At 34.0% G+C, this 13,798-nt stretch overlaps 1 protein-coding gene across 2 annotated transcripts; it reads left to right on the top strand.

Annotated features, from left to right (window-relative positions):
- The first annotated feature begins 3,225 nt into the window (after window positions 1-3,225).
- LOC105635547 (protein NARROW LEAF 1) lies at window positions 3,226-13,774 on the top strand. 2 transcript variants are annotated; one of them, XM_089726960.1, is made up of 6 exons: window positions 3,226-3,513; window positions 4,539-5,045; window positions 5,307-5,450; window positions 10,525-10,765; window positions 11,441-11,941; window positions 12,950-13,774. In XM_089726960.1, exons 2-6 carry the CDS (start codon window positions 4,551-4,553, stop codon window positions 13,348-13,350), a joined length of 1,782 nt encoding a protein of 593 aa, XP_089583086.1. In that variant the 5' UTR covers window positions 3,226-3,513; window positions 4,539-4,550; the 3' UTR covers window positions 13,351-13,774. The 2 variants fall into 2 exon arrangements, with proteins under 2 accessions (XP_089583086.1, XP_012074009.1); XM_012218619.4 differs by having other exon boundaries at window positions 3,229-3,513; window positions 12,944-13,774.
- The last annotated feature ends 24 nt before the right edge of the window (window positions 13,775-13,798 follow it).

The following is a 13,798-nucleotide window of genomic DNA, read 5'->3' as shown; positions in this document are numbered from 1 at the left end:
GATTATGAGTAATGGTTTACCTTTGGGTAACCTCATAACATTATAATCAATGATCTCAATTGTTCGATTTTATCTTTTATGTCATTTAACGGCATCACATGATATGAACAATTGAAAAAACTGCATAATCAAATATCTAAATGAATCCAAATAAGGTCACTTTGGTGACTAATAAGTTCTCCATTGATTATGAGTAATGGTCTACCTTTGGGTAACCTCATAACATTATAATCAATGATCTCAATTGTTCGATTTTATCTTTTATGTCATTTAACGACATCACATGATATGAACAATTGAAAAAACTGCATAATCAAATATCTAAATAAATCCAAATAAGGTCACTTTGGTGACTAACAAGTTTTCCATTCACTAAACTTTGAATTATGCAAAACCTTATAATATTGAATTAAGATCTCAAAACTTTAATGAAATTATACAATAAGATGTCTTGATCTTTCTTTTATAAATTACAGCAGAATAATTTAGAAAGCACAAAGAAAACAAACAGTTTTCCAAATTCTATAACTTTGGCTTCGTTTATACCATATTAAAACAATTTCATAATACGAAATTAATTTCCATTAATCAAGTCAAATACAAAATCTATCAAATAAATCTAGAACAAACTAGGCTCTCATACCATATGTAAAAAACTTTAATGCTACCTAGATCGTTTTGTCCAGAAATTATTTAATAGAAAAACTGTTAACGGAAGCGTACCTTGATCCATAGCTATTGATTACCTTGTTGCGGCAATTCGATTCTCACAGTAACAGTAGATCTATGTTTTTTCACTCTGGCCTTTTGTCTGTAAGTTCTCTCTTAATGGTTAGAGAATTATCGACAGCAACGGGAATTTTCTTTTCACGTTCTCTCAAACAACCTATCACCACTATGTGTTTGAGGTAGCCGTCACACTCTCTTAATCTACGCTGTTGATTTCCTTGATCTTTTATAAGGCAGATGAAGGGTATTAAAACTCTAACTAGTTCTCATCCCATTAAGCCCAATAACCATCATCTTGGGCCACCTTAATTAGAACTAGATCTTTAATTACATGGGCCACATAGATTATTAAAATAATCTAACAGAAAGAGCTATATCTATGGTATTAGGTTCAGCCATGGATTCGTTAAGTTCCTATTTCTAAGCATTTATAACTTTATTGTTGAATTTTATGTTTAATTAGATCCCTGAAAATAGCTTGGTTGGCCTAGATTATGGATAGAGTCTAAGCGTTGCATGGATACTAATGGCTAGTGCAGTAATGAGACAATATTCATGACCAATATACCCTAAACATAAATTGATGATACCCAATCCATACACATGCAAACCCTAATTTGTACGCATGTTAAAAATTCTATAGCAAGCACCTTAAATTTAGTTTTTTGTAATTAAACCTAATACTTTTTAAGATTAATAATACAAAATAAAAAAGATAACAATATATACTTATTTGTTTCATCTAATAATAATAATAATAATAATAATAATAATAATAATTTATCTTTCGACTTATGAATAGATTCATTTCCAATGCTGAAAAACGAAATAATGATTTAATTCTAACAAAGAACAATAAATAGAATTAGTTAAGCAACTTGCTGGGATACCATTTTAGAGAAAGTTTTCAAGCAAATTGATATAGGGTCCAACAATCTAATAGCTCTTGCAAGTGAATGCCCGAATGGTGGAACCCAAATGTGGGTACACATGCAATAATTGCGTGGTTGAAATTTATGGAAAAGGGACAAGTTTGTGCAGGAGAGTTCTACATATATCTTCACTATTTTCCTCTCTCAAAAATTATCACATTCATTTATACAATCAGCCCGAAAGTAGAAAATGCAAATATATATTGACAAAAAGAGCACAGATCTTGATATATACTCTTCAAACTCTAATTACCTTTTAGAAAAATAATCCATTTCCTACTCCCCATTAAAAAATGTTATAATAATAATTTATTTTATATTTCCAAATCAAAAATCTAATTCTTACGAAATAAATTTCAATTTTCTATAATAAAATCAAAATAAAACCAATTACATAAAATATCAAATCGAATAGAACAGCTCAATTTGATTTGGTATTCTTTGACACAAGAAAATGTGCATTAGCTAATTGATATGGAAACTAGAGTAACTTAAGTACAGTGTAAGTATTATATTCAATTAGACACTTCATTTGCATGTTATATTATTTTATTGCAAAGGAGTAGTCGACCTATCATGATTGGATAATTGAATTATGGGTGAGGATAACGTTAGTGATGCGAGTGACAAAAGATGGAGATAATGTGACGAGATTAAGAGAGAGAGAGAGAGAGAGAGAGAGGGAGGGAGAAATTATAACTTCTAGAAAGGCAATTCTCTATTGAGATAGGATTTGTAAAAGGAAAATAATGGAAGTAGCCAGCAACACATCATACATATGAGAGAGAAGATGATGGGAAAGTAGAGAAAGCCTTTTATTTCCCTATTAAGATAAAACCCATTAAAAGAAGAAAGTAAAATAAGTAATTATATGTATATAGGAACTTTTGATTCCAACATGTCACCCACATAATTAAACACTATCTTAAACCCTCCAAATTTCTTATTAAATAGAAATCCAACTAGAGAAAGCAAGCAAATGATAAGCTAAAGCAAAGAAACATGGTGAAAAAGCATCAATCCACAAATTCCATGAGTTAAAATAAAAATATAACCTATAATTAATAGTCCATAAATAAATGTTTTCTAAATTAAAAATAGAGAAATAATTGTGCAAGAACAAAAAGAGAACAACACAAAGGCTTGCCTTACCAAATCCTCCTACACACACACCCCAATAAATATAAGATAGGTGGGAATTGAATTATTTGAGTGAAGAATGTGTTACTTTTAGGGAGCAAATATGGATGGGACCCTAATTTCTTCCACCAAACTTAAATATATGTAAGAAATAAAAATAAAGTATCCAAAGAAAAATTTTTCTTCTCCATTATACCTCCTCCTCATGCTTGCACTTCTTTGTTTCCACTTAAAATTAGTCCATTTTTGATAGTAAAGAAAAAAGAAAAAAGAAAAACAAAAGAAAGAAAAAGAAACCAAAGGATAGAGACATCAGAAAAGGTTAAAAAATAAAAAATAAAAAATAAAAAGTGCCTAAAGAAAGAAAATAAAGAAAAAAACTTTTATAATTAAAAAATTGAAATGCTCGCAATTAAGAACATTAGAAAAGGGGCGCAGAGTAGATACTATTGATATTTCTGATCTTCTCTTTCTTCAAATATTATAATTATAATCATAATTGAATTTTTTTCTCTCTTCCTATAGAAATATCAGTCTCCCTCTCTCTCTCTCTCTCTTCAAGTATGATTTACTTCTTCTATGTCTTCAAGTATATACATATACTGATTTCTAGCATTTAGTGTCACCGACGAGCAGGTTGTTTATTAGGGCATGAACATCTTCAAGGGGCTGTATTTGGAATTCCCCATCAGAGCTCCATCATTTCTGATCGGTGAGTTTTACCTTTAAAGATTTCCAGCTAACTCTCAAGTATATATTTCATCTCGGCTTGGCTTTGAATGTGTTCTATTATTGTTTTCTATATGGGTTTTCTTTATTTTGTTAATTACTTGCTTTCTGCTTTTTTTGTGATCAATTTATCTCATTATGGTACTGTTTGGTCATTTTTTTTTATTTTCCAAAATACCCATTTCACAAACATTTGCTTCTATTCCATTTCTGTAGCAAGTTTTTGCCTTCTCCATGTAGTGGATATGGGGGGTTTAATTTCTTTATCGTAGCTTCTTCCTTTTTATTTTGGGTTGAACATTGAGTTTTTTGTGCTGCTAATAATTAACTGTCTCAATCTCTTTCTCTTTTTAGCTATCAAGCTACACTATTCTTCCTTGTTTTCTTCTGTTCTATATGTTTATTATTTTGGCACAGTAAAGGATGGCGTATATCATATGTCTCTGCTTGCATTTGGTTATCTTGAGTTTCCGTTTTGGCTTCTTGGTTGCACTCTTCAGATACCCTTAAAGATTATTGTTTTCCTTTTAAATTTGAAAGGGATGGAGGTTATGGTATTGTCCAAATACTACGTTTTGATTGCCTGTTGTCTTTTGTAGAGTAAACTAAATTTTTTTTTTTTTTTACTTATAGAAACACGTAAAAATTTCTTTCCTTGGTTTCTGCAACTTAAATTCCAATTTTGATACAACTTCAATACTATTAAATATGTTTAATGGTACTAAATGTGTGCATTGGTTTTTCTTTCTATTTGAGCTATTGCTTATCATCAAGTGTTTGATACTGTCATTGATCAGCTAAATGGCGTGCTTATTTAATTTCTTTTATCTGTTCTTATAGTAGATAATCCTAGTTGCTTCTTCAATTATCATCGTCTTATCTCCAATGCCATTGGCGATGAAACATAAAAGCATAATACTTTTTTTTTCGTTACTTTTTTTAGAGTAAAAGTTTTTTAATTTTATTTTTTAATTAGTTTTTCAGAAATTGTGACTTAACTGTGTGCAGGAGAGCAGAAAGATGGACAGGAGCAGACTGGATTTAAGATTGCATCACTCGGGATCAATGCAATCTGATGAATCAGCTTTAGATTTGGAAAGAAACTGTTGCAATCATCCTCATCTGCCCTGGTCAAGTCCATCTTCACTTCAGCCCTTTGCATCAGCTGGACAGCACTCTGAAAATAATGCTGCCTACTTCTCTTGGCCTACTTTGAGTCGATTAAATGATACCGCTGAAGATAGAGCAAACTATTTTGGTAACCTTCAAAAGGGGGTGCTTCCAGAAACCCTTGGACGGTTGCCATCAGGGCAGCAAGCAGCCACCTTGCTTGAGTTGATGACTATTAGGGCATTTCATAGTAAAATCTTGCGTCGGTTTAGTCTTGGCACAGCTATTGGGTTTAGGATTCGGCGGGGTGTCTTGACCGATATTCCAGCCATTCTTGTTTTTGTTGCCCGGAAGGTTCATAGGCAGTGGCTCAACCCTGTTCACCGCCTACCTGCTGCACTTGAGGTCAGAAAATTGGTCCTTCCAGTTGTCCATTGGGTTCTGTTTTTCTTCTTTTAACTTGAGAAAGAGACTTGTGAGTTGGAATACTGCCATTTTGTATGTTGTGAATCCAATTATGTTCATATTGCTTTATTTTTGGATCCCTATAAACTTCCTCTGGTATCACTGAAAAACTTATTGTGTGGGAAAAGAACCTATAGCATATTCAAATACTGACAATTGTTTCTTTAGATGTTTAAATCGCCTTTTCACTGTATGAGGCAGGGTCCAGGAGGTGTATGGTGCGATGTGGATGTTGTTGAATTTTCATATGATGGAGCACCTGCACCAACTCCGAAGGAACAACTATACACAGAGCTTGTAGATGGGTTAAGGGGAAGCGATCCATGCATTGGTTCTGGTTCCCAGGTATTTTACTCTATAATATTACTGTTGTATGGTGGTTATGCACAAAAGAAGGTTGTTTATTATGAATGTATGTGAATGGAGATTGAACTATGGATCATATTGACTCATGAAATAAAATATGAAATGCATAGACTTCAGGTGATTGATAATTTGGTAACTTTCTCTTATGAAAGTTTTTGCCTTTTTGGAGTTGCCATTTGTTGGGTATCTATGATCTTTCTTGCTATTATACAGGTGGTTTCCACATTTGGCTGATAGAAGGTTGTTATGGATGAGTAAAGTAACAATCAATATAATAGATCTTGCGATTTTTGGCACTGCTAGTGTGCCTTATGGCCCTTCATTGGCAAATAACTTTGTAACTTTATGAATTTGCATAAGCTTATTATTATGTTATAAATTTATGCATTAGGTTCATTGGATTTTGTTTTTCTTTTTGTTGACAAAGTATGTGCGCAATTTTTAATATTAGCTTATCTGAGAATGATCCACTTGTATACCATGTGTCAGCTTGAAGCCAAGTTTTATTAATTGTTTTGGTCAGCTGAAGCTTCAAAGGCATGGAAAGTAAAAAGGAGGAAAGAGAGAGGGGGGGGGGGGGGGCACTGGGACTGAAGCATTCTTCATAAAACGTGTGATGCGTTGGCAGTGCAGATATGTTTGAAAGTTCCCTTTTTTTATTTATTTGGTTCTTGTAACTTTATGACTGAAGGACGTGGATCATCGGACTCTACTTAAAAAAGCTTTAGTCTTCTGATAATCTCCAAGATAGCAAAGGCTATTTGAGAGTAAAAGAATGTGTTTTAGGGTTAGACGATCAGTAAAACCCATGTAGAAATTTGCAAGACATAGACGAAGACGGGAGAGCAAATAGGGGCCCTTTAGGTTGCAACCACTTCAATGCTTAAGTCGATAAAAGAGTAATAAATGATTATAATTCAATGAGATAGATTGACATTGTGTACCTGAGTAGGAGCTTGATATTGAAACTCCCTTAAAGTGATCTAAAAGACCATATGAATAGGAGTCTTAGCCTGTCCAGCAAATCAGCTGAGGATTAGGAAAATTTCTAACCCTAAATAGGAATCAGTATCAAATAGTCATTGGTCCTTAAAGATATTTAGGTCATATAATACAAATCGTAGTTAAGTCCCTGATAAATACTTATATTATATCACCTGCTAATCTCTATAAGTGAAATGGTTTAATATCAAACCTTTACCTGAAATATGCTGTAGACAACATAATATGATGTATATGGACAGCAAATTAGGAAGCTCGAGCAGATGAGCAGCACAAATCATTAACGTTCACAATAAGTGCTTTGCTCTGTGGCCTGTATCTTTTTAAAGTGTTTGAACAAATTTCACACTTTAATATTGAATTATTACTATATTTACAAATAACTATTTCATCAGGTTGTTTGCCAATTTTGGGGTTGATTGAACTGAATACGTACTTCCTTTTTATATTGTTCCATGTACTGGTTTGATCTAATGCTGACATTCCTTTCTGAATTCCGAGTGATGGAAGTTTTGCCAATATGATACCTAAAGATCGATTCGTGTTGTATGAGCAAAATGTTAGAGAAAAGGACGTTGTTGCTGCTTAGTTGCTGTTTCCAAGTGTTAATTACTAAAGTCTCATTGGTCAATGTGTACCTTATTTGTTTTTGGCCTTCCTTCCCATTGATAAAGGGAATTGTTAACTGCATATCAGTATATCCAAGTAATTATGATTTCTATTTGAAAAACATTAGTCTCACCGTGTACTATGATTGGCAAAAGCAAGTAAACTGATGAAAGATCGTTGATATCTGACCTTTAATGATTTCTTCATTCTTTTTCTATTTAATCCTTAAATGAGTTTTATATAGAGTAGTCAAGATGTAGCTGAGGTTATTTGCCAATTGTTCTAGTGACATAGTCATACTAGCTACTGCAGTTGGTAGAAATCTTTCAGGGAATGTAACTCAGCTGCTATAACTGGTTCCATGACAATATCCAATTGTATAAGCCAACTGGAATAATTTTAGTTTTCTGTTGATGACGGACTTCCATATATTGCCATTGGTAAGTTCAGTTATGTTGATATTTGTTTAAACCTCCAGAAGTAGTAGTATTGTACTATTAACATTCCAAAAATTGAGCCATCAAAGTGTATAATAATCAATAGAGTCTATCTAAAGCTCAAGGTTCTAAAAGATTCTAAGTAGCCATTTTATTGGTCAATATGGATAATTTTTCGTCATCCAATATTTTGGTTTTTTAATGAACATTTGAGAAATCAAAGAAAGGTCCATAGTTTATTCTGCCAGCATTGTACAAATACCATGTACTCATTAGAAAAACATGTGAAAGAAGTTTAGAAATTGCCATAAGCTGTTACCTGGATTTGGTTAGCAAACTTTTACTGCATGAGATTCGGGTAATTGTTGATGCTTTCCAAACATTAACAGAAGATATACTAACTGTTAGAACAGTTTTGCTTTATATAGGGGCAACCCAGATATTTTTATACAAATTATCTTCCTAAGACAATAACCAGTTCTTTATTTACTTCTGAAAGTAATCATGAGAGTTATTTTTATAAATATTTTCCTTTATTATCTATACATGTCAATGGTTTCCTTTTTCATCAATATCTGATTTTTATTTTTCCAGGGAACAAACGGAAGCTTTTACATGTTTGTTGCTATATAGTAATCTTGGGGGACCTTATCTTGTAAACTGTTAATTAATGTGTATGTTGTGAATAAAATGAGAAGTTCATTGGTTATAACAAAAAAATACCATAGTTTTTGAAAGGAAATAGGGTTGTTATGATACATTAAATGAGTTGACCAATGGAAAATTTTTGTATGCAATGTTGGTTATGGTCCCTCTTGTTTTTTGCTCAAAGAATATGCATAGATTAGGAGAGAATTCAAAGAATTCAGGAATAGGTTGCATTTTTTATGCATAGGATTAAAAGCTTCACGTCTACATAATTTTGATTTTGATTCAAGGTTAAGTTTATATGTATTATACCGACCGAGTATCTCACGGTTCAAGCTTGGTTTAGCATATCAAACCCATGCTTGAATTTAACCTGGCAACTGAAAACCATGCTCAATCACTCACCTGTAATTCAAGCCTAACTGATCTATTACAAACTTTGCACTATATTTTTATTATTTTCTAACATTATAATGCTTAAAGCAAACCCGTAGAAGGGCCTGCAGTTCAGTGGTTCAAAGGCCTAAAACATTCATGCTTCTAGAAGAAAGGACTATTCGCCTTTTATGTGGAAGGTAGCACCCTCCTCCATTGATGATTGTCTGATGTGGGACTTTCAATTAGGATAGCGCCCTTTTAGAGGCATACAAGGCTGCTATTCAACTTGATGACATCATGTACTGATCGTTCTGAGCTAATATCTGTTGATCTCACTATTCATTTTGTACATTTCAAACTTAGTACAATGTAGTATTTATTGCAAATGAAAATCTGGTTATATGCTTCCTTTTATGGGAATTGTAACGGGAAAATTTTGATAACTGAAAGCAACTTATTGTGAACTTGAACAAGAAACAATATGAATGTAAACAAACTATTATTGAGCTTCTTCATGAGCATAATCACATTGAGCTTACTTATATTCTTGTTTGGTTTGTTTATTAAATGTGCCTGACATTTATGTCCAAAATTGTAAATGAACCACATAAAGGAATTCAAAAAGGATTTTTATTGTGGTCATAACAAGTATTTTGGCAAGTGTATTAATTATTCTCAGCTCTAGAAATTGGCTTCATGTTGTTAGAACTACAAATATTGCAAGTTACGTGCATATGTAAATTTTTGCTTGGCGCTCTACAAGCTATAGGATAATTTATGTTCAATAAGATAATTGTCCATTACTTCTTTTACCTCCTAATAGTTAGTAATTGGACTTTGCACTCACACACATTCATGCACATGCTTGTGGCATGAGTGCTGCTTTCGTGCTGACCATTGTATCCATTTTTGGTTTGTGCACATGTTTTCTACAAGAGCTTGAGCATGTATAGATGGTTAAGAAGTAGACCTGTGACATCATGTTATGGTCCCGGCTAACGGATCTAGTTATGGGTCGATGGGTAGTAGGAGGGGTTGGTGTTTGGGTGTTTGGGTTAGGGTGTTTCCTTGAGCGACCTATGGTGGAAGACAAGAAAAGTCAGATTCGTTAAAGGGAGCCTGAAACCTCAGTCAAGAAGACTTAAATTGGGTTTTAACAGTCCTTTATTCCATCAGATTTGCTGAATATATACAAGTGCAGAAATAACTACTCCCTACATTCAAGGAGCACTACTTCTATATGGAGGAATAACCTCCCAGTAACAACAAGAAAATAGGGAAATGGAGGAATACCCTCCTACAATGCAGGAATGTTGAAACAGAATCAAAACAGAAAGAGAACAACTACTGCTGACTAATTCAGCAACTCAATTACTGGTGACTAATTCAGCAACTCAATTACTGGTGACTTGGACTTAGGACCATGGTATAACGGGAATATACTTGAAGGGGTTTGGTAACACATCAATTTCTGTTTTTTGGTTAAGGCAAAGTTGTGCAAGTGTGTTCTGTGCTGGTAAAAAAAATGGTTGCTTAGTAACATATCTAGGGTACCATAACAACTGGATTGATACTCTAGCATTGAATTGAATATGATAAGCTTTCAGCATGGTCAAGCTTTGATTTATTTCCTCTCTAAAACTGTTGTTGTATTTCAACCAGTGGAAAGGTCATTTCTAAATTTGGAAAATAAATTATCACTTGGTAGAAATAAAGTTGTAAATAGCACCTTGGGGGAAAATGTAATTGCCACTTTTTTGTATATTTTTTATATTTAAGTACTGTTATACTTTCTTTTACAAGGAAATGTTTTCAGTTTTAATTATATTCAAATTTTTAAGGAAATAAAGATGTAAATTGCTAGTGCATGTGAGTGTTATCTTTTACTGATTAGTTTTTCAGAAAGATATGTGCTTACATGGCTACTTGTGCCTCTGTTCATGAAGTTTAATACTTATCAATTTGCTACATGTTTGTAGGTAGCAAACCAAGAGACATATGGAACCCTTGGTGCCATTGTGAAAAGCCGAACAGGAAACCGACAGGTTGGTTTCCTTACAAATCGGCATGTTGCAGTGGATTTGGATTACCCAAACCAGAAAATGTTTCATCCCTTGCCACCCAGCCTTGGACCTGGAGTGTATTTGGGTGCTGTGGAGAGAGCAACCTCATTTATTACAGATGAGCTTTGGTATGGCATCTTTGCTGGAACAAATCCAGGTATTATAGTTCCAGTCTGTAGAATTCATTAATGTATTACCTGCATCTATTTTGGCATATTTAGTTGTCCCCCAAATAAATTATATTCAAGATCCTTTACATCAAGTGAGAGGAGCTGCAGTCTTCATGATTTTTTGTGACGGCTAAAAAGGGAATTATGAGATATGATTGAAAATTTTGAAGGAAAGGATTTGAAGGAGGGGGGAGGGGCAGGTGTTCAGAAGGATTCAGTTTAGGAGCTAAGAGTCTTCACTTCTGATGGACAATAATTTTTATCTACCTTGGAGATAGGGACTTTCAATATTTGGAACTTTGTACCTCAACCTGATCGTTTCATAATGTGTTAGACAGTGATAGTTGGGCACAAGTAACTATGATGTTACTGGCTCATCTAGAAGTTAAACACTCTGTATATTTACCTACTTAACTCATAAATTTGGTTGGCAGCTCTGCTTAAGATACAAGGAGGGCAATGCTGATATTTCTTTTTCATCTACAAACAGTAAATCTCCTCCTGCTTCAATATACTTGGTTTTGATACTGTCTACTAGTTGGATACAATTCTTTTCTGTATGGATGGCATGCTAAGCACAATTATCTACTAATCATGCTTCTGTTAATTGACATTTTTTCCTGATATCCTCTCATGCTCATTGCAATTTTATGCTCCTTCAGAAACATTTGTGCGAGCAGATGGTGCTTTCATTCCTTTTGCAGAAGACTTTAACATGAACAATGTGACCACAACTGTGAAAGGCGTAGGTGAGATTGGTGATGTCCATAATATTGACTTGCAATCTCCAATTAACAGTCTCATTGGAAGGCAGGTAGTCAAAGTTGGAAGAAGCTCTGGCTTGACTACTGGAACGATAATGGCCTATGCTCTAGAATATAATGATGAGAAAGGAATTTGTTTCTTTACTGATTTTCTTGTTGTTGGAGAAAACCAGCAGCCATTTGATCTTGAGGGTGATAGTGGAAGCCTCATTATGTTGACGGGTCAGAATGGTGATAAGCCGCAGCCAGTTGGGATCATTTGGGGTGGGACAGCTAATCGAGGTAGGTTGAAGCTAAAAATTGGACAACCCCCGGAAAACTGGACTAGTGGAGTCGACCTTGGGCGCCTACTTGACCTCCTTGAACTTGATCTCATCACAACCAACGAAGGGCTTCAAGGTTTGTATGTCAGTTTTCTACTTTTCTTGTTCTACAGCACTTTCGTATTTGGTAGTCTTGAAAAGTTCACCGTGTTTGCTTTGTCCTGAAGATTATGTGATATTATGGTGGCACATTATGAATATTCTCGGAAATGATGTGCAAATTTTTGATAATGCTTGCCCGACCAAATGACATACCATTGTAGGGACTACTGAACATTTCCACTGTGTCCCGTTTGAACATAAATTATAATATTATGAATTTGATTATACGCCTCCTTTTCAAATGATGGTTGGCTGGCTGTCCATTTTGGCACTTGTCAGTTAATATCAGTATCAGGGAAGTAGACAGTGCTGCTGGAAAGTAAAAAAGACAAGGTAGCAGTGGAAGAAAGTACAACAACAACAACAGCAATTAAGCCTTATTCCTAAACTAGTTGGGTTCGACTATATGAATACGTTGTTTCCAGTATCCGATCTGATCAAATTAATAGCAATGCAAGCAAAGTAGCGGAAAAGAAAGCAATGAAAGACAATTGTTTGTTACATGCTGCAAAAATAACCTTAGAAACTGAAAAGGAAAAAAGACAAGCAACATTTTAATTCCTTGAAAACTGTAAATTTACGTTCTTTTTGAGACCCCAACTTTACATTCTTAAATTAGGTTGTTGTAGTCCAATTTTTTTTAATGATGCATGATGATCCTGAGAGTTTTGTTTCACAGAATACAACTGAAAAAGCAGAAACACAATTGCAACCAAAGATGTCTGTCTTTTTAGCAGAACACTGAACTTGTTTAACTTGTTCGTTTGTTTGATTAATGTTGGTCAATGCTGTATCTGTCAAAATGTCATTTTGATGTAGGACTGGCCTGCTGTGAAATGTAGAAAATTGAAGCAAAAAAAAAAAAAAAGAAAAGAAAAAGAAAAAGAGCTATCCATCTTTTTTCATTAATAATTGCTTTTTTTTTTATCCTTTTAACCCTAATGTTCTGAAGATTTGTTTCCTTGTTAATTTGTAGCTGCAGTGCAAGATCAAAGAAATGCCTCTGCAGCAGGATTAGATTCGACAGTTGGGGAGTCATCTCCTCCTGACCGCATTCTATCAAAAGATCGAGTTGAAGAAAATTTTGTGCCTATAAATTTGAATATTTGTCAAGATTTAGTTGAAGGAGAGGCTCAGCAAGGACTGACTAGACCTTTCATTGACAGTGAGTTTCATATAGAAGATGGGTTGGAGGCAGTTCCCAACATGGAGCACCAGTTCATTCCAAGTTTCATTGGGATGTCTCCTGTCAGTGACAGAAACCAACAGGAACATGTCGAATTGAAAAATCTATCAGCATTAAAGAATGGTTCTGATGAGGAGATATATGTATCGTTACGTTTGGGTGAGCCTGAACCTAAAAGAAGACGAAAGTCAGATTAGTCTTTTAGCATTGAAGAATCCAAGTTAAAGAACAAGGGATTTCCAATGTGGCTCGGAGAAATTCTTTTCAAAGATGAGCATGCAAGGTTGTCTCCTTCTTCTGGCATGGACTTCAAATTCTAAGTTGTAAGTATAGTATTAAATTGCAAACAAGAAATTTAAGGTTCACACCTTAAAGGCTTAAACTAGGTCAAGTATCATTCTTTTTTCATGTTTTTTTTTCTTTTTTTTTGGGTCAAGGTTACAACTTTAGGTTACATATGGGGGTCATACAACAATCTAGTATAAAAAATGAACATGTTTAGAGGAGTACCTTAATTTAAATGTTTTCCATTTACATTGTTGTACCATAACGCACTCCTAAAGTGGGAGTATAAACAGCTAGTGGTTATAAATGTTATTTATGAAAGGAGCCTTTGGTTTATTTAGAGCCCCAGAAGAATAATTG

Source organism: Jatropha curcas, chromosome 10, assembly GCF_041381405.1.
Source record: "Jatropha curcas cultivar XTBG-Jc1 chromosome 10, XTBG_Jcur_1.0, whole genome shotgun sequence".
Classification (NCBI taxonomy): Eukaryota; Viridiplantae; Streptophyta; class Magnoliopsida; order Malpighiales; family Euphorbiaceae; genus Jatropha; species Jatropha curcas.
This window is presented reverse-complemented; position numbering and strand designations above follow the sequence as displayed.